This window comes from Emys orbicularis, chromosome 18 (genome assembly GCF_028017835.1).
Source record: "Emys orbicularis isolate rEmyOrb1 chromosome 18, rEmyOrb1.hap1, whole genome shotgun sequence".
In the NCBI taxonomy this organism is placed as follows: Eukaryota; Metazoa; Chordata; order Testudines; family Emydidae; genus Emys; species Emys orbicularis.
In genome coordinates this window covers 5,532,670-5,555,472 of record NC_088700.1, presented here as the reverse complement: position 1 = coordinate 5,555,472, position 22,803 = coordinate 5,532,670, and the positions used below count along the sequence as shown (strand labels likewise).

The following is a 22,803-nucleotide window of genomic DNA, read 5'->3' as shown; positions in this document are numbered from 1 at the left end:
TGGGTAATTCTGAACAAATAAAATTCTCTGAGATGAGATCCATGTGTGAAGTCAGTTTCTGTCTGGCTACTGAGATAAGAAGAGTGAGAAGCAAGAAATGGAGTGAAGCATCACTTGCGTAAACCAAGCCTGGTCAGAAGCAGCAAGGCGGCTAGGCAGAGTATTTTAATTTCAGATTCTAAAAGTCCATGGGATGACTGAACCAACTCATGAAAGTTTCAAATAAGGCAACCCACTATAATTTATCTAGATACAGGTACTTTATTTACAAATATTTAGATTAATAGCATAGTTACACCAAATGAAGAGTACAGCAGTCCAAACAAGTCCTTTCTGTCACAGAAACAATGAGACCTACTGTAACTTACTTTGGGAATAAGGGCATTGCACCTCAACAAGCTGTAGTCATTAGAATGCTGTTTACTTCACCCAAATTTTGTTTCATCAGCAGGTCATGGTCCCTGGGCAACCCCTAAGCGGCGCAACTTTGTTTTAGCAAAATGCATCAGCCATAAATTTTTAACATTATACCAATCTACTTTAATAATCTTAGGTTTAAAAAAAGACTAATCAGACAAAAACAAGGGACAGTGCACAAGTCACCCAAATCCTATTGTCTGCACATTTCAGTTTTGGCTTTTATTTAACATTGACTGTACAATACTCTGGTACCACTGTTTGCTTACAAGTCTGAACATTGGATAGTTTCTCTTAGTGTCTGTAGAGAGGGATTTTAAGACTACTTTGTATTTTAAACACTGCAGTTTGACTAAATATTGAATGAATGGTAGGTACAACAAAAGCATGTTCTATCTTTCTTAGCCACTTATTCTTTCCCCCTGCCACCTCTAAATCAAATCTGAAGTTTCAGAAATGAAAATTAGATTTCATGTGAAGCATGGTACTGTGTGTAGAGATTGAAATACACTGGTCTAACCAAATAGAAAATATCACATGTACTTTAACAGAGTCTGCATATGCCTGAATACTATTTGGACTCTCCGATTTTATAAAGAGTACTTTCAACGTGTAATTTCATGAAGGCAGTATTCTAAATGCTTTTAGTAAGAGGGGACCCTAATTGTTTAAAAAAGTTTCACTGTAGTGTAAATAAAAATGCAAAAGTAGTTAAAAATCCCTAGAGAGTTCTGACTGTCCAGTTCAGAATCAGACCACTCCAAAAAAGGTATAAAAGCATAAAATGTGTAATAGAACCAGCCATTCTATACAATGCAAGGCAGGAAATTAAGCCCAATGCAAAATGCTTACAAAAAGAGAAAAGCAGGTTAGCACACTGTTGATTGCACAAAAACAGGGTTAATAAAGAGGCATAGATATACCACAGTGCAAAGATGGAACAAAGACAGATATTCCACTAGTGTTAATATTGTTGCATTGGGAGTCAAGTTCCCCAGCACAATGCCCACTGTTGACACCAAGGAGTTAAGCCTATGTTAGTGAACTGCAGTTACATCTATTTTTGTACTAAACGGGGCAATGTGGTCACATATAGATCATACTGTACAAACTGATATTTTCTTATATACTGTTCTAATGCCAGTAATCAATTTATTTTCTTCATTAAAATCATATACACAGAATGTATTTAACTGTTAGCTCAGTTCCTTCAAATTTTATACATATTTACGTTCTGTTAACAAATGTAAAGGATAAAATGGCAAAAAATGATGTAAAGCTACTGAGCACAAGAAGAAAGAGTGGACTGTTTTCCCTGTGCTAGGCTAAGACAGAAGAAGTAAGTTGTATACTCCTGCAACAAGCTATCCCACCAACATACACACCCGCCACAGGGAATTCCTCCAACAAAAGCACATTGTTATAGAACCCCTTTTCTACCATCAAGTCATTTCACAGCAAATAAACATCAGTTACTATGGACAGATTTAGAACAGTTACAGATGGGGAAGGAAGGCTGAAGAACCATAAAATTAAACCGTACAAGAAAAGGCCCTGCAAAAGTGTAAAATCATGAATCCAGCATCAGTGCTCAGTTTAAATCATGTATTGGTGACACTATCACAAGGACAACTGGAAGGGGGGGGAGAAAGAAAAAAAAAAAAAAAAAAAAAAAACTTCTAGATTTACCATGCAGGAGAGGTTTTATTACTCTACTTGCCTTTGATAACCTGATTACATCTAAAGTTGTTTAGCAGTTTAGTATTGTGTTAAACTGTTGTCTCAGAGTTTAATTAAACCCAGTAAGATGTACAGAAGACAATGAAGCAGTCAAAAGTACTGCTTTCAACAGAGGTGAAAGGTCAAAAACGGAGCCATGGAATAGAGGTCACTAGCAGCCACAGCCTTCTCTCTGGGGCTGGGGTTCACTGGTTAGTCGACCCCCCTGTGGAGCTGAAGGTTTGTGTTGTACACCTGACTCTGCAGCATTCAGATCCAGGCTTCCATCTTGGATATTCTGGTAGATTTTCTTGGCAGCCTCCAGGAATGCATCTTCAACATTCTCTCCTCTTCAAAAGAAGCAGCAAAATTAATTCAAGTTGTGCACTACATTACATTCTAGACTGAATGAGAAGTCATGAACGTGCTTGGCCTACCATCCACCTCTTTCAGTCACTAGCTGAGATTTTCTAATAGTAGCAATTGTGCATTGATTATATGTTCTGTAAGAACATATAAAAAAAAAAAAGACACAAAGCTGGGTACAGTCCAATGTTCCCCACCTGAAGCAGCTATCCCCTCAGAAGATTTTGAAAAAGTAAACTACCTAATGAAGTCTTTTACAGATTACCAGGCAACGGGGACAGTTTTTAGATGCTATCTCCGGCTTTAGGGGGAAGAATCGAATCTGTCAGTTCACCCTTGAAGTAGATTAGCCATTAGTACTGTTGGACTTCAAAATACATCAGTTTTAAAATAGGCTACACAACAACACAACAGAGATGGGCTTCCCCCCCCCCCCAAGCATTTTCATATAATCGTCAAAACGATTATAATAAAAGGCACAATAATGAAGATCTGTGGTGGTAACTTGCATCAACTGTTCTATTAGTTTCTGTAAATCTTTCAAAGTTAAGGTTTACTTGCTTTTTGGGTTTGCATTATCTACCATAGCACCTTTACAGCTATCCTGTTGCATAGCACTCATCTTTGTGAGAGGATATCACAGTTGGTCTCAGTACTAGCAGCTACAGATGGGCAAAGAACTGTAGTTCTGGTTTGGAGGATTTTGAGATTTCAGAATTCGGTTTCATTCTAATTCAAAAGAAAGAAGTTTCAAAATTCTCAGCAAAACATAATTATTTGTTCTCTGCCCAGTTCTACTAGCAGACCTGGCACTGGAGCAGCGTGCCTGATCACCTACACTGCAGTGGGGGACCCTGGTAGCCCAGGTTGCCATGCTGTAAGCCTGAAGCTGTTCTCCCCAGCAGGCAGGATTTCCAGATGAATTCTGGAAAAACAGACAATATCCACAAAACGTTACAATTCTGACAAAACAGCAAGTTGCAATGAATGAGTAAGTTTTCCAACCAGCTCCATTAGCAACTGCTAGAGAAGTTTTACCAGTGTGTACGCAGTCTAGCATAAAGCCCTTATAATCTGTACAGTGACATGCTATTAGTGAAGCGTCTGAATTAAAAAAAACAGACTATACTTGTAGTGCTGAAAGGTGCTATGGTAGGCTACGGTAGGTCTAGAGTGTTGCTAGACTTGCCGCACTGAGAGAACACAAATATATAGGTCAAGTGGATCTCATAATTCCTATAAAAATAAATCATAGAAATCATATAAATGTAGAACTGGACCTTGCTATGTTATCTAGTTCAGTCCCCTGCACTGAGACAAGATTAAGTATTATCTAGACCAGGCGTGGGCAAACTTTTTGGCCCGAGGGCCACATCGGAGTTGCACAACTGTACGGAGGGCTGGGTAGGAAAGGCTGTGCCTCCCCAAAGAGCTTGGCCCCCACCCCCTCTCACTTCCCACCCCCTGACTGCCCCTCAGAACCTGCACCCCCATCCAACCCTCCTGCTCCCCGTCTCCTGACTGCCCCGACCCTTATCCACACCCCTGTCCCCTGACATCCCCCCCCCCAACACTCCCACCCCCTATCCAACCGCCCTCTGCTCCTCGTCCCCTGTCCACCCCCTCTCGGGACTCCCTGCCCCTAACTGCCCCCTGGGATACCACCCCAACCCCCCCACTCCCTGTCCTGACTGCCCTCCTGACCCCTATCCACATCACTGCCCCCGATAGGCCCCCCCGGGACTCCCACTCCCAACCCTCCCTGTTCCCCATCCCCTGACCCCCCCCCCAACCTCTGCCCCATCCAACCGCCCCCTCCTCCCTGACTGCCGCCCAGGACCCTCCGCTCCCTTCCCCGCACCCCGCCCCATTACCAGGAGCTCGCAGCTGCGACATCCAGCCAGAGGCAGCTACGCTCTCCACGCTGCCCAGCGGGAGCGGCAGGCCAGAGCGCTGCCCACGCGGCAGCATAGCTACGGGGCAGGGAGGATAGCGGGGGACTAGGCTCCCCAGGCGGGAGTTCAGGGGCCGGGCAGGATGGTCCCACGGGCTGTAGTTTGCCCACATCTGATCTAGACCATCGCTGACAGGTGACTAACCTGTTCTTAAAAGCCTTCAATAAGGGAGATTCCACAACCTCCCTAGGTAATTTGTTCCAGAGCTTAACTACCCTGACAGTTAGGAAGTTTTTCTTAACGTGTAACCTAAATCGCCCTCGTTACAATTTAAGCCCACTGCTTCTTGTCCTGTCCTCGGTGGTTAAGGGGAACAATTTGTCACCCTCCTCCTGTGGGGAGGTCAAAAGGAAACTCCCTACAGCAGCTTCTGGAATTGCAACACCCCAATCCAGCAATAGCACCTGTCATGCAGCTGCATAGCCTTGTACAGGTGCAAGTGCTCTGAACACTCCATACAGGAGAAGTTTCACACTTCAAGTCTGAACTCCGACCACCACAGAACTAGCAGTGTCATTAAAATGAGGAAGCTGCACAGTCTATTAGACCAGCATAATTTAATTTTAGTCAGCTTGCAGCTTAAAGCACACATAAGAAAGTGCTCCATGTTATCAGTGCAACTCTGATGGAGGAAGTGTTGCATGAGGTCTTAAGTGAAATTAGTTTAGTAGTTTCAGTTTCCAATTGGAAGTTTTTTGTTGTTGTTTCTTCTTTTTTTTTTTTTTAAATAAATGTCAGCCCATCACAATTCAGCAACTATTTGCTTGGAAGATGGCCCAAAAGTGGAGTAACAAGATGGTTTCTGCAAGTTAAGGTTAAGATGAAGTAAAAATGCTAGGCATGCTCCATTCCCCCCCAATCTCCTAATGATATTTTTACTGCAATCTAACCTGAGAAATCAAGTTCACTTTCACCCACAGACTAAGTCCCTCTATGAAAACGTATACTAAACTTAAGACTGTCTCTATGGGAAGTGTGGTCTTTTTGTTTAAAGAGATAGGCCTATTATCACTTACGTTTTTGCACTTGCTTCAAGGAACAACAACCCTATTTAGAAATAAGATTGAAATGGTTAGGATACATGAAATACTTCAAGAGAACCACATCGTAGTCACTGAAGTTTGACTCCTGAGATAAACAGGTGAGGGCCCACTGAAATTCCATGCTAAATAATACTTTTGAAAGTATTTAAGGTTTGTTTGTTTTAAGTAGGACATCAATATGCAAATTGCATTCCTAGTTCTAAGGAAGGCTGAGTTAGACTATTTGAGGCAAAGTTTTTATATACAACTAAGTTACTTTGAAAAAAGTGTGCTTTAAACAGCTTCCAGATACAATTCAGAAGGTTCACTTTAAAACCTCTAACCTCACTGAAACATAACAGCACAAAAGAAAAGCAAACACACACCATTTTCTTCTGCAAATTGTTTGGCTTCTTCATATGTAACATCTCTCTGTGCTTCCAGATCTGCTTTATTTCCTATGAGGATTATCACCTGGTTCAGAACAGAAAAATGTTAGCCTGGAAAATAGTTCAACTGCCTTTTTACCCCCACCCCAAATCAAGTTACTATTAAACAAAGGCATGAAATTAGAATAATGACAGCTCTCTCACACAAACCCCGCCCATGATAAATATCTCTGGGCACATCTTCACTGGCAGCGCTTTAACATGGCTTGTGTAGTCGCTTTAAAAACACCCCCCACCTCCAGGAGGGGACTAGCTCCCAGTGCTGGTGCACTGTCTACACTGGCACTTTGCAGTGCTGAAACTTGCATTGCTTGGGGGGGGACGGGGGGGGGTGTTTTTTCACACCCCTGAGCAAGAAAGTTGAAGTGCTGTAAAGTGCCAGTGTAGACAAGCCCTAAGATAGCCAGCTAAGCAGCAGGAAGTGCACCTCCTCCTCCCTCCCCCCCCCCTCCCAGGGAAGAGGAAGTTAATACAAACTCTCCCAGATCAGAGGGTCTGCAGAGGTCCAGGACCTCTGCAAGCTTTCACACAGCATTGCTACCGCTGTCCGTCCCTAAACTAGGAGCATTCCCTCCCCCTAAAAACAGGCAGACCCATTCATTTGAGAGACAAGATTCAGTAAAACTGAAGACGCTGCCCAGAAGTTTAAATGATAGGTCACCCATGCACAGTCCCGTACTCTAGCAAGTAGGGCAGACTAGGGATAGTATCTTGTTTCTCTAGCAACATCTCCACCATGAAGACAGGAATGATAGGAACTCCAGATGCCACATTCAACCCTTCTCCACTATAGGATTCCAATGGCCTGAGGGCTTGTGAAAAATACAGTTTTATTCTAAAACGTGACTATATCAAAGCAGTCCTATCTCATATCTACCTCATGTGTATTCAGAGTCATCAGCTGATTTGACTTGAATGCTCATTTAAAAAAAAAAAAAAAAACACACAAACATTGCAGAGGCAACACAAGAGTAGGAAAGGGATTGTTCTGCAATCAGAAATGCACTAACTGAAAGAACACGGCTTTACTCTCAGAGTCAGACAAATATGAAGTCTTAGGTCTTGTCTACACTACTAACCGGATCGACCCAGTGGGGGTTGATTTATCGTGTCTAGTATAGATCGCTCTAGCATCAACTTTGGTACTCCATCTCAATGAGAAGCACAAGGGGAATTGACAGGAGAGCGTCTCCCGTCGACACACCGCAGTGAAGACACCGTATTAAGTAGATCTAAGTATGTCGACTTCCGCTAAGTTATTCACGTAGCTGAAGTTGTGCAACTTAGATAGATCACCCCCCGTAGTGTAGACCAGCCCTTACAAAGCGTTTTAATTAGCAAGAGACGTAAGATTAGAACCACACTACAGGAGCTGGGAAAGTCTTTTGGCCTCCAAGAGGGGCAAAGACGACCCTGGGAGAAAGACATTGGGTAGTTTCTTTGGATAAGATTTAAACCCATGTTCAAATTTTGAGAACAACAAAATAAGTTTTTACTAAGTAAAGGACAAGTTAAACTTTCAGTTTAAAAGCAACAAGTTGGAGTGAGAAAAGGGTCAGAAGACAGTCAAATGTATGTTCAATATTAAGGTCTAAAGCTAGGAGTAGAAAAACCTGGAATAAACTCATAGCATGCCATATATCAAGGACAGCACATTGTAAGCTTATTTAAAAGAATATTACCATGTATCAAGGAAATACATTTCAGTTTCAACCTTGGATTTCTTGCTTTGGGACAAGAAGTTTTTTAAAAACATAAAAAGCAGTACAACTTACAGTATTTGGATTGGTGAGGTTCCTTGCATCTGTCAACCAGCTGCTTAAATGGTTATATGTGCTTCTTCTGTGAAGAGCCAAGTGAGGAGAGTTTAACTATAGTATGGAGTTACTCCCAATAGTACTTTTCAGAATGTTCATGTTTAAAATAGATTTGTCCCAGAGTTGAAGTGATCAGTTCTAGTCTGAATTCAGAACAGAACTGAAGCAACTCAGCCACCCCAGGAGATTAGGCTAACACTACTTCACAGATGCAGTATTACTGCTTTCCATGAGGGGAACATGGTAAGACACAGTGTGGTATAAAACTCAGTAAAGGATTTCCGATCTAATACTCAAAGAATACTGCACTGTAGAATACTGCTTCGGTAACACTGCATAAGATGTGTTCTTTAAGACTTATTTCCAGCAAATTAGGGTGCATACAGAAGTGTGCATGAGATGGAAAGAGAAAGTATAAGGTGGCAGAAAAACTGAACACTAAACCACACACTTAAGGACAAGGATGTGCCTTCAACTGTGCCCCAAATGTATGAGGATTTATATTGTGCTTAGAGAACGTTCTTAGCTTAGAAAACAGGCAATACCTTCGGGTTGCTTTTTTTCCCTAAGCCATCAAGTCTCATTGATCATTCTGTATTAACCATTCCTTTAAAAACCGATAATTAAAATATTTACTGTTATCTGACTGCATAGTCTTCAGCAGATCAATAGCTGAGCTTGCTCAAATGAAGGGAATTTGAATTGACAAGGTGGGTGAGGGAATATCTTTTATTGGACCAACTTCCATGAGAGAGACAAGCTTTAAAGCCACACAGAGCTCTTCTTCAAGTCTGGGAAAGGTACTCCCAGCAGCACCACTAAACCCAAGGTGCAACAGATTGTTTAGCATAAGTATCAGGGGGTAGCCGTTAGTCTGTGCCTGCATCTGTAACTTTCACTCTATGCATCCGAAGAAGTGAGGTTTTTACCCACGAAAGCTTATGCCCAAATAAATCTGTTAATCTTTAAGGTGCCACCAGACTCCTTGTTGTTTTTTTAGCATAAGTAATTAGCACATATTCCAAGGGGCCATTCAAGGTGAAGTAGCTCGTTAACACCTCCACACTCATTGTGGCAGTAGAGCTATATCTGCAAGTTTTGCATCTTTTCTAGCAGGGTCTGGTGCCTCTTTTGAGTTGGTATGTCCTGGTCTGTGGGGCACCTGGATTGCAAGTGGAATCAAAGCCATGAAATGACAATGACCTCCTTTGAGGGAACCTAATTGGTGTATGCCTGCATCCCTGCAGGGAATAAGCAGATTTTTGTATGCTTTGCTATGCTTTTGTATTTTGGAAAGAACTCAAAAGTTCTTCTTACCCTGTGAATAGCCTATAAACCAGTGGTCCCCAACCTTTTTTAATCTGGCGGGTGCCAGACGACGAGTCACGGAGGACCGTGGCGGCAGACGAGTATCCGCCCAAAATCGGCAGCAATGCCTCTGGATGTCACTGCTTCTCGGCGGATGCTCATCCGCCGGCCAGTACGCAGGCGCACTTAGATGCCCCGGTGGGCGCCATGGTGCCCACGGGCACCGCATTGGGGACCCCTGCTATAAACTATTTCATAAAGAATGACGACAGTAAGAAAACATCTTGCATTCCCATAGCTCCTTTCAGAGGCTATCAGACACGTGCTGAGTATCCTCTAATCATTTCTACAGGGCAATGCAACTTAGTTTCAAATACAGCTTCTCCATGCATTGTATAATTTTATTCATGGTTATAAAACCCACCATCCATTTCTTCATGGATAACGAGAAAAAAAACTTAACGTTTTAGATCTCTAAATACATACAAATAAGGGACGTGTAGCAAGGTATTAAATAGGTGCCTCAAAAACACCACCACCTAGTGAAGTGTAGAGTACAGGACTTTCATCTGCAACCTGACTGAATATTCAGTTGTGTTTCCATACACTGAATCTAATATGCTGATAAGATGCATGTAGGTATACCAACAACATACAAGTCAATTACAGATTATACACCAAAAAGAAAGGTAGTTGTAGTTGGGAATGTAATTTATGACTATTAGTTAAGACCCTGAAGATATTTAGTTTTACTCTGACAAACAATTTCAGTGACAGGGAAGTTACTACATCTTCAAAATACCAAGTCTTTGCTATAAAAAATGACCACATTGAGTTTGAGTGTGTACAAGCAGCTAGCTACTCACTATTTATTGTATTCCTCCCATTCCGGTAAAGATAGGCCACCTCTGTTTGGCCTGGTCCACACTAACCCCCTGCTTCGGACTAAGGTACGCAAATTCAGCTACGTTAATAACGTAGCTGAATTCGAAGTACCTTAGTCCGAACTTACCGTGGGTCCAGACGCTGCAGGCAGGCTCCCCCGTCGATGCCGCGTACTCCTCTCGCTGAGCTGGAGTACCGGCGTCGACGGCAAGCACTTCCGGGATCGATCCCAGAAGATCGATCGCTTACATCCGGACCAGGAAGTAAGTATAGACGTACCCTTTGAAAGACTACAGATAAATGGGAGAGTTCGAGAACAGGCCAGAAGCTTTTTAATAGATCTATGTAACAGAATGCCATATCCCAGAATTCCACTGTATACTATCCCCAGGGAAGACAACTTGAGTCTGGGAATATTCCCATATCCCCATCATGAAGATATGGGGGGAGGGAGGGGGCCTAAGTTCCATACCCTGAAATCTTAGCTATACAGAACTACCTTTTAGATAAGATAATTTAAATAAATTGGCAGAATGCAGTAACACCACAACGTCTGAAGGGGGAGAGTCAAGAATGGAAGTTTCCAAGGAGAAGCTTGTTTATGCAAGACTTTAATAAATGTGAAACTTCAGAATCTCAACCAAAGTCAATTTGAAAGTAAACTACCAGTGCTTTACTTTTTAAACAGGGGTTTGTAGAATGGAGGGAAATAAAGGGGAGGCTGCATAAGAAAGGGTGAAAAAAATCCACTATGCAGACACCTGACTAGATTAGAAAGCCAAAAGGACTGAGACCCAGAGAAAAGAGTCATGTACAATGTAGTGACATTGTAAAGCAGTGTCGCAAATAGGCTTGGAAATAAATTGGTAGTCATACCACATGTTCTATTTTAGCTATAACTACAGTTGACAAAAAAATAAAAAAATAAAAAAAAAAGACGACGACAGACAATCTCTTACCTAGTAATATCATAGACCATGAGAGCTCCAGCTGCTCCTCTGTAGTAGCTTCGTGTTACAGCCCTAAATCGCTCTTGTCCTGCTGTGTCCCAGATCTGCAGTTTAATTTTTTGGCCACTAACTTCAATTATTCTTGTACCAAATTCGACCCCAATTGTGTGGGGACAGTCAGCCATAACTGTCACAGAAAGATAAATCAGAGGTTCACATCTTTCTACTAGAAGTCTTCTCCCTCTTCCAGAGGAAGATTTTAGTAATGCCATCTTTCAATGGTCAATTGATAAATCAGAAAATTCCTAATGGAAGTTGCAAAAGTATGCATCATTGATGTGTTTGGCACTACAAATTGAGTAACTGAGTCAGTTTAGATTGCTGCAGAACCAACCCTTGGGGAAACAACTTTAACTTGAAGGTTTAGAGACGCTAGCCATGACTTGAAAGAATTCAATGAAGTTTTTTTATAAATTTCCAACAGATGGTTAAAAATGCTGCACATGACCATAGGAGTGATCATGCTGGATCACACCAGAGATCCATCCAGTTTAGTAACACATTTTGAAGACTTGCCTGTAACTGATGTTAGAGGAAGGTTTAGAAGACAGTTCTAGGATAATCTGTCAAGGGGGAAAAAATTCTTCTTTCTAATCCCCATTAGAGATCAGTTTATGCCCTGTCTTTGTGCTCAAATTTAAGTTCTATTGCTTCAAGTTTATAGAACTTTTGAGGAATTACAAATACTTAAAGCATTCTCTCAGATAACATCTGATGGTCTTCTCTTCAAAAGTCAGGCCACATGCAAGAGATTGCTTGGTATTTCCAGTGTGAATAGGTTAATCAAAGGTAAGTCACTTTCGGAACCCTAGTTCTCACCACACAAGCACACTTTAAAGCTGTGTAACTACTTTGCAAGCCCAAGGACATGGAAACTAAGCTACATTATCCATTATAAGTAAACTGCATGGAAAGAATAAGACAGTATTAACACCACTGACTAAACTAACAAAGCTTCAGAACTGGGAAGCAACACTTGAGTCAATGCTTATGTACCACATATCTCTAACACAGAAGAGAAAAAGGACATTGCAGTTATAAAACAAGTGATATAGATATAGATATATAGAGAGAGAGAGAGATACACACACACTCACACTCACTCCTTAAGGAGCATGTATCATGCAGATGCAGCAGCTGTGACTCATGACAATCAAGCTATAAAATTAACTCCAGTGTTACTTAAACCTGTAAGAGGCTGCCTTTGATTTGTAGGCATTATATCCCACTTTGAATGTCAAAAGTACTAACTCCCCTCAAAGTGAGCTTTTGCATTCCAACAGAGGCTCTACTCTCACTAAATACCAATGCAAAAAAGTGTAGGAATATTTTTAAAGTGGGGTTTGTGATTGAAGTTCAGTTGCACACTTTCAGAAGTCATCATGTAGCAGGATCTTTCCCAGCACCATGCCGGTTTCAGATGTATGCTTTGGGAATGCTATAGCCTTTATTTCACAGAAGTCACTCTCCAGACATGTGGACAGACAAATGACCTGACAGCAGCAGACTATGCTAAATAACTATTTGCTTCTATCTTCATCATTCTGACTATGATTAGTCTACATATTTGCAATGGGTGAAGCACCAGAAGGAACTCATGCATGCTGGAAAATAGCTTTCAGAACTAGGGAAGCAGGAAAGAGGGAGGAAGCATACCATCAGTGAAAACAGAGGCTCCGAATGAAGATACTCACATTTCTTTTCTGTGAATTGGTGAAGTAAGCAGGACTTTCCTACACCCATGTCCCCTGTTACAGAAAACACAGTTACTGTACTGGTAACAATGGCTTCAATTTAAAAACATCTGACAAGGTTTACATTGAACACACAAATGCCTTGCTGGACCATGCTTTGCTATGCCTGTATGCACAAGATGATGTTTCACAGTGCACCTGGTAACAGTATTTTTCCCTATAGCTTTGTTCACAGGCATAGGGTAGTAGAGGCGTCCAAGGAATAAACAAAAGGAAAGGAGTTCAGGTTACAGCTATATCACTATTTGAGGTTTGCAAGGTCATACAGAAATCTGACCCGTTAGGCACTGAGTAGGAGAGATACCAAGGTTATTTGCAATTTTCACAAGGGCAACAGAAATTTTAAATTCCATACTGACAGACATTAGAGCACAGACCTTTAATTATAAACATTTTACACCAGAAGGTAGGCATCTTCCAGTAGCTGAGCAAGTGTGAAGCAGCTGCTACACTGTCACGTTAGTCCTGTATTAGGCTTCAGCACAATCATGGCAGTGTGCTTCAGGTAATACAGAACTAAATGGTAAATTGTTTTAAAGAGAACAATCAAGGATCTCATAGCAACCTTGATCTGCACACCTTTAAGGCAAAACTGCCCCCAGATTCATCTACATAAACCCCTTTAGAGTTGTATAAGCAACACAGTGAGCCCAATCCTACTGTGATAATCATAAAAAGACAAACAGGGCAGGAAGAAGCATGAGGAGATCATCTAGTCCAGTGGTTCTCAAACTTTTGTACTGGTGACCCCTTTCATACAGCAAGACTGAGACAACCCCCCCCCCCTTATGAATTAAAAAAACCAAACAAAATACACAACACTTTTTTTTATATTTAACAGTATTATAAATGCTGGAGTGAAGCATGGTTTGGGTGGAGGCTGACAGCGCGCAACCCCCCTGCCCCCATGTAATAACCTCGTGACCCCCAGTTTGAGAACCCCTGGTCTAGTCCATTCTCCTGCACGGAGGTAGGATTAAGTAAACCTAGGCCATCTCCGATAGGCATTTGTCTCTAACCGGTTTTTAAACACCTCTACTGACGGATTCCACAGCCTCCCTTGTTAACCTGTTCTAGCATTTACCTATCCTCACAGAAAGTTCTCTCTAATATCCAACCTAAATCTCCCTTGCTGCAAATTGAGAGGATTACCTCTTGTTCCCCATGTCTACCAAGGGTAGAACAGATAACTGTCCTCTAGCAACTTAAAGTTATTTGAATACTTCAGTCCCTCCTCAGCCGTCTCTCTTCTAGACTAAACATGCCCAATTCTTTCTTTTCTTTGAAGGTCATATTTTCCAAGCCTCTTATTTTCATTGCTCTCTTCTAGACTGTCTCCAATTTGTTCACTTTTCATAAAAGTGTGATGCCCCAAAACTGGACACAAGTATGCAACCTGAGGCCTCACAGTGCAGAGTAAAGCAGAACAATTACATTCCATGTCTCACGACACTCTTATTAATATACTCCAGCATGAGATTTGCCTTTTTCACAACTACATCATGTTGCTGATTCATATTTATGTTCCACTGTAACTCCCAGATCCTCTTATACGGTACCGCTGCCTATAATGGGGAAAACTGGTTGTTTTTGTGTATTTGACTTTTTTCTTCCTAAGTGTAGTGCTTTGCAATTGTCATTACTGAATTTCATCTCCAGTTCAGACCAAATTCTCCAATTTATCAAGATCATTCTGAATTCTAATTCTGTCCTCCAAGGTGCTTGCAACCCCTCACAGTGTGGTGGTATCTACAACTTTTATAAGCCTACTCTCCATCATCCAAGTTGTTAATGAAATTGAATAGTACTGGATCACAGACACCCTTGCAGGACCCCATGGATACGTCCATCCAGTCTGACAGCAAACCATTGGTAACTATTCTGAATATAGTCTTTCAACCAGTTGTGCACCTGCCTCATGGTCATTTCATTTAGATATTTCCCTAGTTTGCTTATAATTTTAAATGCAATATAGATAACCCACAATACTCCACACATCTCTTGTGGTCAAGATAAGTTTACTACAAGCACCTTAATTTTGACACTATGCAATCAAAAGACACCCCAGGAGTGTACAGGCCTAGTGCCTGCAATCATGTGTCCTCAAGCAGCTGGACCCAGTGACTATGCAGCTTAATCTCTCAGTTAAATTTTTTATAAATGAAAAGAAACAAAATTTGTTTTTGGTGCTGTAGGTTCCAAGTTCAACTGACAAACATGAAGATTTCCCTTCCTCCCCCCACACCCTAATCATGGCTCTTTCTGCTGCTGCAGCTGCATAAAAGTATCAGAAGAGCCACTTAGCCAAGGGAGGATTTCCCCGGCATAGTAATTGCCATACCAGCCTTACACAGAATGTTGTAGGCTTTGGCATAAGGGGTATAATTAGGGTGAGCCGACCCTCCAGAGCTGCCCAAATTGCACCAAGTCACCAGAATTTGAGAGAATGAAGGAGGCTTAAAGCCACTGTAGCCTCTCTTCCCCCTAAGTTGCACTGCACGCATTCGTACCCATGGTAATTTGTATGTTCACATAGCATTTTTTTTTTTATTAAATACAAGGTTGCAGTTTTAAGACAGGGACATTTAAGAGCAGCAGCATATTTTAGAGAGGGTTATAGAAATCATTACTCTGATTTAACCATACACTTGCATGTTTGCCTGTGCAATCCTGGAACTAGGCCACTCAGTGAAATCTAGCAGTATGAAGTACCTCACATGTATTTGTTACAATACTACCTATAAAACTTTTTTGTAAGTGTGAACAGGAAGTCTCCCACTGCAGGTACATAAATTCACTTCAGTTATTTTAGTCAGACTGTGACTGCAAACTAGTTTTTAGTTTAGTTTTGTTTTGTTTTGTTTAATTGGAACTCTAAATACAAAGTGCACAAAAGCTTTCTCCGGCTGAGATGAACACTAATTGCCTAATAAAGACAAGCACATGCTACATTAGAATTAAAGACAATGGCCCAAATTCTGAAGTTTTCATCTAAAAGCGGAGATACACCTTTGTGCCTCCCAAATTCTGGGCTGTCTGTAGATTCATGGTCGGCAATACAAGTTAGAGCAGTTGTGGAGCTGATTTCAAGCATCTTTCCACATCCACGCAGGATGGCTTTCAAAAATAAATAATTTTTTTTAAAAAGGGATTTAAGAAGGCCCATTTTAATTTTATTTAAATTAAATACTCCCCCCCCCCCTTTATTTTTAAAGGTATTTAAAAATTTAAAATTATGACAACCTATATTAAGTCCTAAGCTTACTATGATCTATTAAAATCATATAAATAAAAACCAATCTTAAAGCAGTACACAATTGCTGCCAAAGCTTTAAAGAAAGTCAGTCTACTGAACTGGTAGAAGTCACTGGCCAAGAATCTGGAACCAGAGTTTGTTGAAGTGCTAAACCAACTTTTGACAGCATTAGCCTCTTCTGCAGGTGCAGAGAGGATGTTTTCTTCATTTCTATCTATTCAACTAGTTCAGTTTTAAGTTGAGAAACCAATTGGAGTTGAAAAAGCAGGAAAGCTTGTTTTCTCTCTTCCCATCTATGAATAAAAAATGAGGTGTGAGGATGAGATATACTAGTTATAAAATCTTGAAGGACATAGTTACCAGAAACATTCAATTCACTATTTTTGTTTAATAAAAATCAGCTTTAAAATGTAAAAATGTGTTTTAACAAGAAAAAAGTTCCGGTATCCAGCATATAAGGTAATTTAATAAAAACAGTTTTACAATGTCTTATTTAATTTAATTCCAATTTTCACCAAATGCAGCAACACTAGTAAATTAATCTACCAAATAAAAATGTATCATTCAAGTTTCTAAAACATGAAAAACTAAGCATCTGAGAAGTGTTTTATACTACATCTGCATACTTATTAAGCAATGATAGTTTATCCTCCTGGTCAGCAAGAGTACCACCAAATTATGCCAACCATTGAGAATCAACCTCTCTTTAGGGAAACTGATGGTAGAGATGCAAAACAAGATTAAAATCAATTTAAATCAGCAAGGAAGAAACACTGATTTAATTCATGATTAAAATTGGTGATTTAAGTCCATTCTACCCTTCAGCCACCTACACATGGTGGGAGGGGGAAAAAAGCAAAGAATCTGGCTATCTTCAAGCCCTTTACACTGTGGAAGTGTATACTGGAGACCAAGAATAGCCAAAAATGGGGGCTACAGTCACCCTTCGGGATTGACAAACATTTCAGTATTGTAAGATTACATCAGAATATAGCCCCACCCTGCTAAGGGAATGAATACTGAACTTGCACTCACTCCCTGCTCATAAACGTGTCTTCCCTTGGAAGAGTGTGTCTTGAGTGTAGTGCTTTCTGCTGAGACACACCTGGTAGGCAGTGCTCAGAAAGCAAAGGTAGGTGGATTTCAGTAAATAGTGCATATTTACTACTCTAACACACAATATTCCATAGATGAAGTTTTGTGGGGTTGGAGAAAAAGAAGAAACGATAGGAGATGCAAGGTGAAGTGTACATAATGAAGAACATTGCTCTAGATGCACACTTAACAGAAAGTTATCCTTTCAGTAGGAACTCACCCAGAGTTCAGATGCTTACAGACATTCTAAAGTGTAAGCATCCATGTATATACATACGTATTTATCCCAACATCTGCTTTTAAAGTAAAAACATTTTTCAAGTTCATACTTACCAATAATGATGTACTTAAAGATGTAAGAGTAGTTGTAAGGTGCAGTTGCCATTGTGGCACTATAAAAAGAAAAGAAATAAAATAGATCAGCAATACAGATTAACCATTTAAAACCACCGATTTAGATATATCCCTACTCCCTGAAGAGTATAAAATGAGTGCATGTTTTTTCTTGAGCTACCCTTTTATTCCAATCTCAGATTTCTACTGCATTTCCATGCAGCCAACGGATTGAGATATGCAAGTACTCGGAACACAAGACATTCAGTAACAGGCCCTTCCATGTCATGTATTATGAAGCATTGTCTGCATTAGGGACCTTCTATGAACAAATTCTCACCAGTGCAAGTACTAGTCTAGCTGCTCCATAGAGAAGGCTCAAGCAGCTTCCGGCACTAGTGGGAGTGTATAATATAATACACTATAAGAGGGGTAGGCAACCTATGGAACGTGTGCCGAAGGCGGCACGCGAGCTGATTTTCAGTGGCACTCATGCTGCCCGGGTCCTGGCCACCGGTCCGGGGGGCTCTGCATTTTAATTTAATTTTAAATGAAGCTTCTTAAACATTTTAAAAACCTTATTTACTTTACATACAACAATAGTTTAGTTATATATTATAAACTTATAGAAAAAGAGACCTTCTAAAAACATTAACATGTATTACTGGTATGCGAAACCTTAATTTAGAGTGAATAAAGAAGACTCGGCACATCACTTCTGAAAGCTTGCCGACCCCTACGCTATAATATAATCAGATTCTTTAGTGCAGATGGTTTGACAGAAAATAGGACATTCCAACTTCCACATTTGTAGAGAAGTCTCAATTTGACAATACAATGCTAGTTACAATTTAGAACACCTCTTTTGGAATCAAAGGAAGTCCCAAAAGCTTTGCTAAAAAAAGTGCACTTTAAGATTTGAACCAAAGCCATAAACATCATCATTTTGCCATCACAAATAACAGTATACCACAGAATGTTTTCCAAAGATAACACTACATATTTGCATATTTTAAGTCAGCTAACTTAGTTTATAGAGAAGGCTACTTCAGGCCCCATGCTCTGTTGAGTAAGAAGTCTAGACTTCCTACACCCAGACATTGAGAGACTTAAGCCACAAGTCAGATGTTCAGGAAACTGGTCAATAACTGTTGCTTTGTCAGCCAGACAGCAGTGAACAAGCCTCAATAATTTGACTACTTTTACATGATTAAGTTTCTTATATGAACTGATTTTATATCATATCAACCTGTTAATTAAAAATTTTCACTTAGTACACCATTTATAGTAAAGTTTAAGTAAGATAAGGTGAATTATTCTGGGAAGTCTAAATACATAGGAGTAAGGAATACTTAGTTCTGTCTAGCCTGACAAACCAAGTCATTTTCATTATTTACCTTTAATATATGCAATTTTGGGATCCAAACTTAATTTATTTCAGATACCTGCTTAAAAACTTGAACTATAGTTCTTGTGAGTTTATCATTTATGTAGGACTCTTCTGCCTCACTGAAGACTCCTTTTACTACTTCAAAGTGCAGCTAGGTCTGAGTTCTAGTCCTGCTCCGATGTTTCCTTGGCAGCCTTGTCTCTTCACTAATTCCCTTGGTGGCACTTCTCATGCATCTTATTTGCTATCCACCCCAGCCACCAGTTTACAATGAGGACAGTGCTGCTCACCCACATGTTAAGTGCTATTTAGTGTCAAGTATTCTCATTAGTTCAACATCTTCTGTACTCACGCTCCCTTTTCCAGATAACCACCAGTTACACAGAGGTGCTCCCCTTTACAAGGAATTTGGATCTCTAGCCCACTTAAGTCATATCACAATTTAGTGCAACTTCACCTCACGAGACAGGACAAGTGTGTTTATTTATTAAAAGAATCAGTCAAGTAAAATCAATGGGGAACACTATAGAAGTGCTGACAGTTCAATGGCATTTTGATAGATATACACACACTAAACATTTCTTCTTACTCACCTAAAAAAGAAACTAATCCAAACCAATGACCACTCAAGGTAAGGAAAAAAGCCTGAGTTGACTATCTGTAACAGGAACTGCATACAGTGTAAATCCAAAAAAAATGGTGTGGACAATAGAGCACAGCAGGAAGGACAGGAGGAAGAGACTCCAGCAGGAACTTTTTTTGGGGGGGGGGGGGGGGGGGGAGGAGAAAGAATAATTTAAAGGTCTTAATGTGTGCCAGGCAAGATATGGCAGTACTAGTGACTTCCCCCTTCCCCAGTTGTTTTATTCAGAGGAAGCTCCCCTTTCCCTTCTGTCCAACCAGACAACACTTCTCTACCTCTCTCAGGTCTCTTGAATTAGGCTATTTCCACTCCATGTACCCCAAGCAGCTAAGCAAATCATCTAAAACAGGGGTTCGGGACCCCTCAGGGGGTCGCGAGCTGTCAACCTCCACCCCAAATCCCACTTTGTCTCCAGCATTTATAATGGTGTTAAATATATAAAAAAGTGTTTTTAATTTATAAGGGGGGGGTCGCACTCAGAGGCTTGCTATGTGAAAGGGGTTACCAGTAAAAAAGTTTGAGAGTCACTGATCTAAAACATCATATGTTAAATTCTATTAGGCCTAAACTAAGCCTAGATAGCCCAAAGGAGTTTTTCCACAAAAAGTTATTCTGGTAATGTAATAGCAAGGTAAGTTTCCATCATGAGATGCTCCTCAGTAGCTCAGCGTGCCTTTGATACTATTGGGGGGCGAGGGATGGGAACTGGAGAGGAAATGATGGTCAGGACAATAATTTTCGTCCCCTTCCATCCCAGACTGTTGTTCTCAGAACAAGCCATGGGATCTTTAGTTCCCCCTCTAGAGACTGTATGAAAGCAGTGCAAGACAGTAGTTTTGCAAGGACAGTACTTCTTGCTGCTGTACTGGGTAGAAGAGCAATTGTGGGAGTCAAACAACCCACTGATGTAGGGCTGTAACTTCAGCATCGAGCTTTTTCCTTCCACATAAAAGGCTCACGTTCTTTCAAGCTTACACCACCAGTTACTGGATGTGCAGTGATACTTCTTGCTATATTCCTTAAGATCATATTTAGAAATAAAGATGACTTCAATTTCAGATGAATGTTAATACTCCAAGTACATAAAGAGTTCAATGTCAGTGCAGCTTTTACAGTGTGGACACACCCTGATGCTGCAGATTTTCTGACTGCATCTTCCAGGTTTTATATGCTGGAAAGGAAGCAGAATGAGTCCCAAGAGCAAGACTATTCAGTATCAGAAAAATCTTAACAGGTTTGTTGAACTAACAAGATCAGAATAAACTTAAGTTTGGCTCCTGCTTTTTCTCCCATTATAATATATAGGGACAATATAAAGAATTCTCTATCGACCTAGATGCATCTATATTGGGGGTTAGGTCGACCTAACTACGGCACTCAGGACATGAAATTTCACAGCTCTGAACAACTTCGCTAGGTTGATCTAATTTAAGTATAGATCAGGCCTCAGGCTTTTGCCAACATAGTGATGTCAATTTGGGGTGCAACTCCCCCCCCAACACTTCTAACAGATATAACCATGCCACCAAAACGATTAAATTTAGACTAGACTAAAGAAAGATTTAAAAACTAGGAGTTACAACTTTAATTGTGTGGAGCATTCATCAAGAATAGATATTTCAGAAACAAAGCCTAAGTCAAATATTTCTTGATCAAAATATTCCTTAAGATTTTTAAAATTCAGTTTTAATAAGTTAACACACACAAAAGCATTTCCTCAATCTACATTTGTGCTATACCACCACTTCAAAAAAAGTCTATGAAGCCACAAAACTTTCAGATGCACACTGTGAATCACTGTTACACATCAGTAACACTACAAGTGTCTAATAGTACACGACAGAGTAGCTAAAGAATTGCATTCCAATTAATACTTCTGAATGTACAATTGAGATCTTAAGTTTAAGATCTTAATGACCACTCGAGCCTAGCAGATCAAATTTAAGATCAAGCCAAGTCCAGTTAACCATTTCCAGATGCCTGAAAGTGTTTTGGTCCAATACAGGTAACTCCAATTTGAAATTAGCATCTAATTTGTTGAGGGGTTATATAGTCAGTTTTATACAACTAAAAGTTAGATCGCTACTTAGAACATAAGAGTGCCCTCCTAGGCCACTATCTTATCTCCAACAGTGGACTATCAGATACTTCAAAAGCTGTAAAAATCCCTATGAATGTATGCTGATAAAACATGCTAGGGGAAATCTTAACCCCAAGCAATTAAGCTATTTTAAGTATATCAAAAGATTTGTCAGGCCATAAGTTTTATCCTAATAAGATTAACGACCAGTATCAATCATGATGTCTAATCCTTTATTCCTACTACACTCGTTGCCAACCAACATAAAGACAGCATTCCATAGATTAGTTTTCTTTTATCGTGTGTTATGCCTCATGTCCCCTGTTTAGTTAGTACTAGTCTTTTTAATGCCATTCAAAAGACTTTCCGCACCTCTAGTCATTTTCATTGCCATTCCCAGGACCTCTTCTATTTCTACTATATTCTTTGGGATGGCGTAAACTAGACTTCAGACTACCAAAGGACTAAGTGTACCAGCAATTTTATAAAACGGCAGCATGTTTTCAAGATTCTCTTCCATCTTAGAAAAGAGGCTAAAGGGGAGGAGGGCAGATATTTGTGATTTTATAAACCTCCATCATGGTATGGAGAAAGTGAATAGGGAATTGTTATTCACCCCTTCACCTAACACAAGAACTAGGGGGTCACCCAATGAAATTAATAGGTTTAAAACTAACATAAGTACTTCTTAACAACACACAGTTAACTTGTGGAACTCATTGCCATGGGATGATGCGAGAGCAAAAGTACAACTGTGTTCAAAAAGAATTAGATAAGCTCAGAGAGGATATATCCAATCAATGGCTATTAGACAAGATGCTCAGGAATGTGGCCCTAAAGCTCTGACTGCCAGAAGCTGGGAGGGAAATGGGGGAAATGAATCTTTCCAACTGCCCTGTTCTGTATGATCCCCCTGAAGTGCTAGTAATGACCACTGTACAAGACAGGATACTGGGATAGATAGACCAATGGTCTGACCCAGTATGGCAGTTCTTATGACACTTCCAAACAAAATTGCTTCAGTGTTAACAATGAAAAAAAGTTGTTCAACACAAAACTGATGTAACAGGATATCAGTGAGGCCCTAAACTTTCTTCAGCATAGATGAGAATTTTATGTGAAACTTGTTATAGTAGAGAACCTATGAAATCTGAAACTTTACTAACAATTAAGGAATTAAACGAGTACAAAACATCCATTTTACTTCCTTCCCATTTTATTGTCTTAAATCGCTAAAGAATGACCAACATGCAAGTCAGACTCTATATTTAATTGGATATCTCTTTAAAGTTTGTATTGTCTAA

The 22,803-nt window shown here is 40.3% G+C and overlaps 1 protein-coding gene across 1 annotated transcript in view; it reads right to left on the bottom strand.

The window, feature by feature from the left end:
- Window positions 1-241: 241 nt before the first annotated feature.
- The window catches only part of RAB14 (RAB14, member RAS oncogene family), a 34,335-nt gene continuing 11,773 nt past the window's right edge, over window positions 242-22,803 (bottom strand). The window contains exons 2-8 of the mRNA XM_065418651.1: window positions 17,387-17,445; window positions 12,643-12,696; window positions 10,898-11,075; window positions 7,704-7,770; window positions 5,866-5,953; window positions 5,474-5,504; window positions 242-2,486 (exon numbers count right to left, since the gene is read on the bottom strand). Coding sequence (XP_065274723.1) covers window positions 2,309-2,486; window positions 5,474-5,504; window positions 5,866-5,953; window positions 7,704-7,770; window positions 10,898-11,075; window positions 12,643-12,696; window positions 17,387-17,438 — 648 coding nt within the window. The 5' untranslated portion in view covers window positions 17,439-17,445 and the 3' untranslated portion in view covers window positions 242-2,308. The remainder of the gene's footprint in view (window positions 2,487-5,473; window positions 5,505-5,865; window positions 5,954-7,703; window positions 7,771-10,897; window positions 11,076-12,642; window positions 12,697-17,386; window positions 17,446-22,803) is intronic.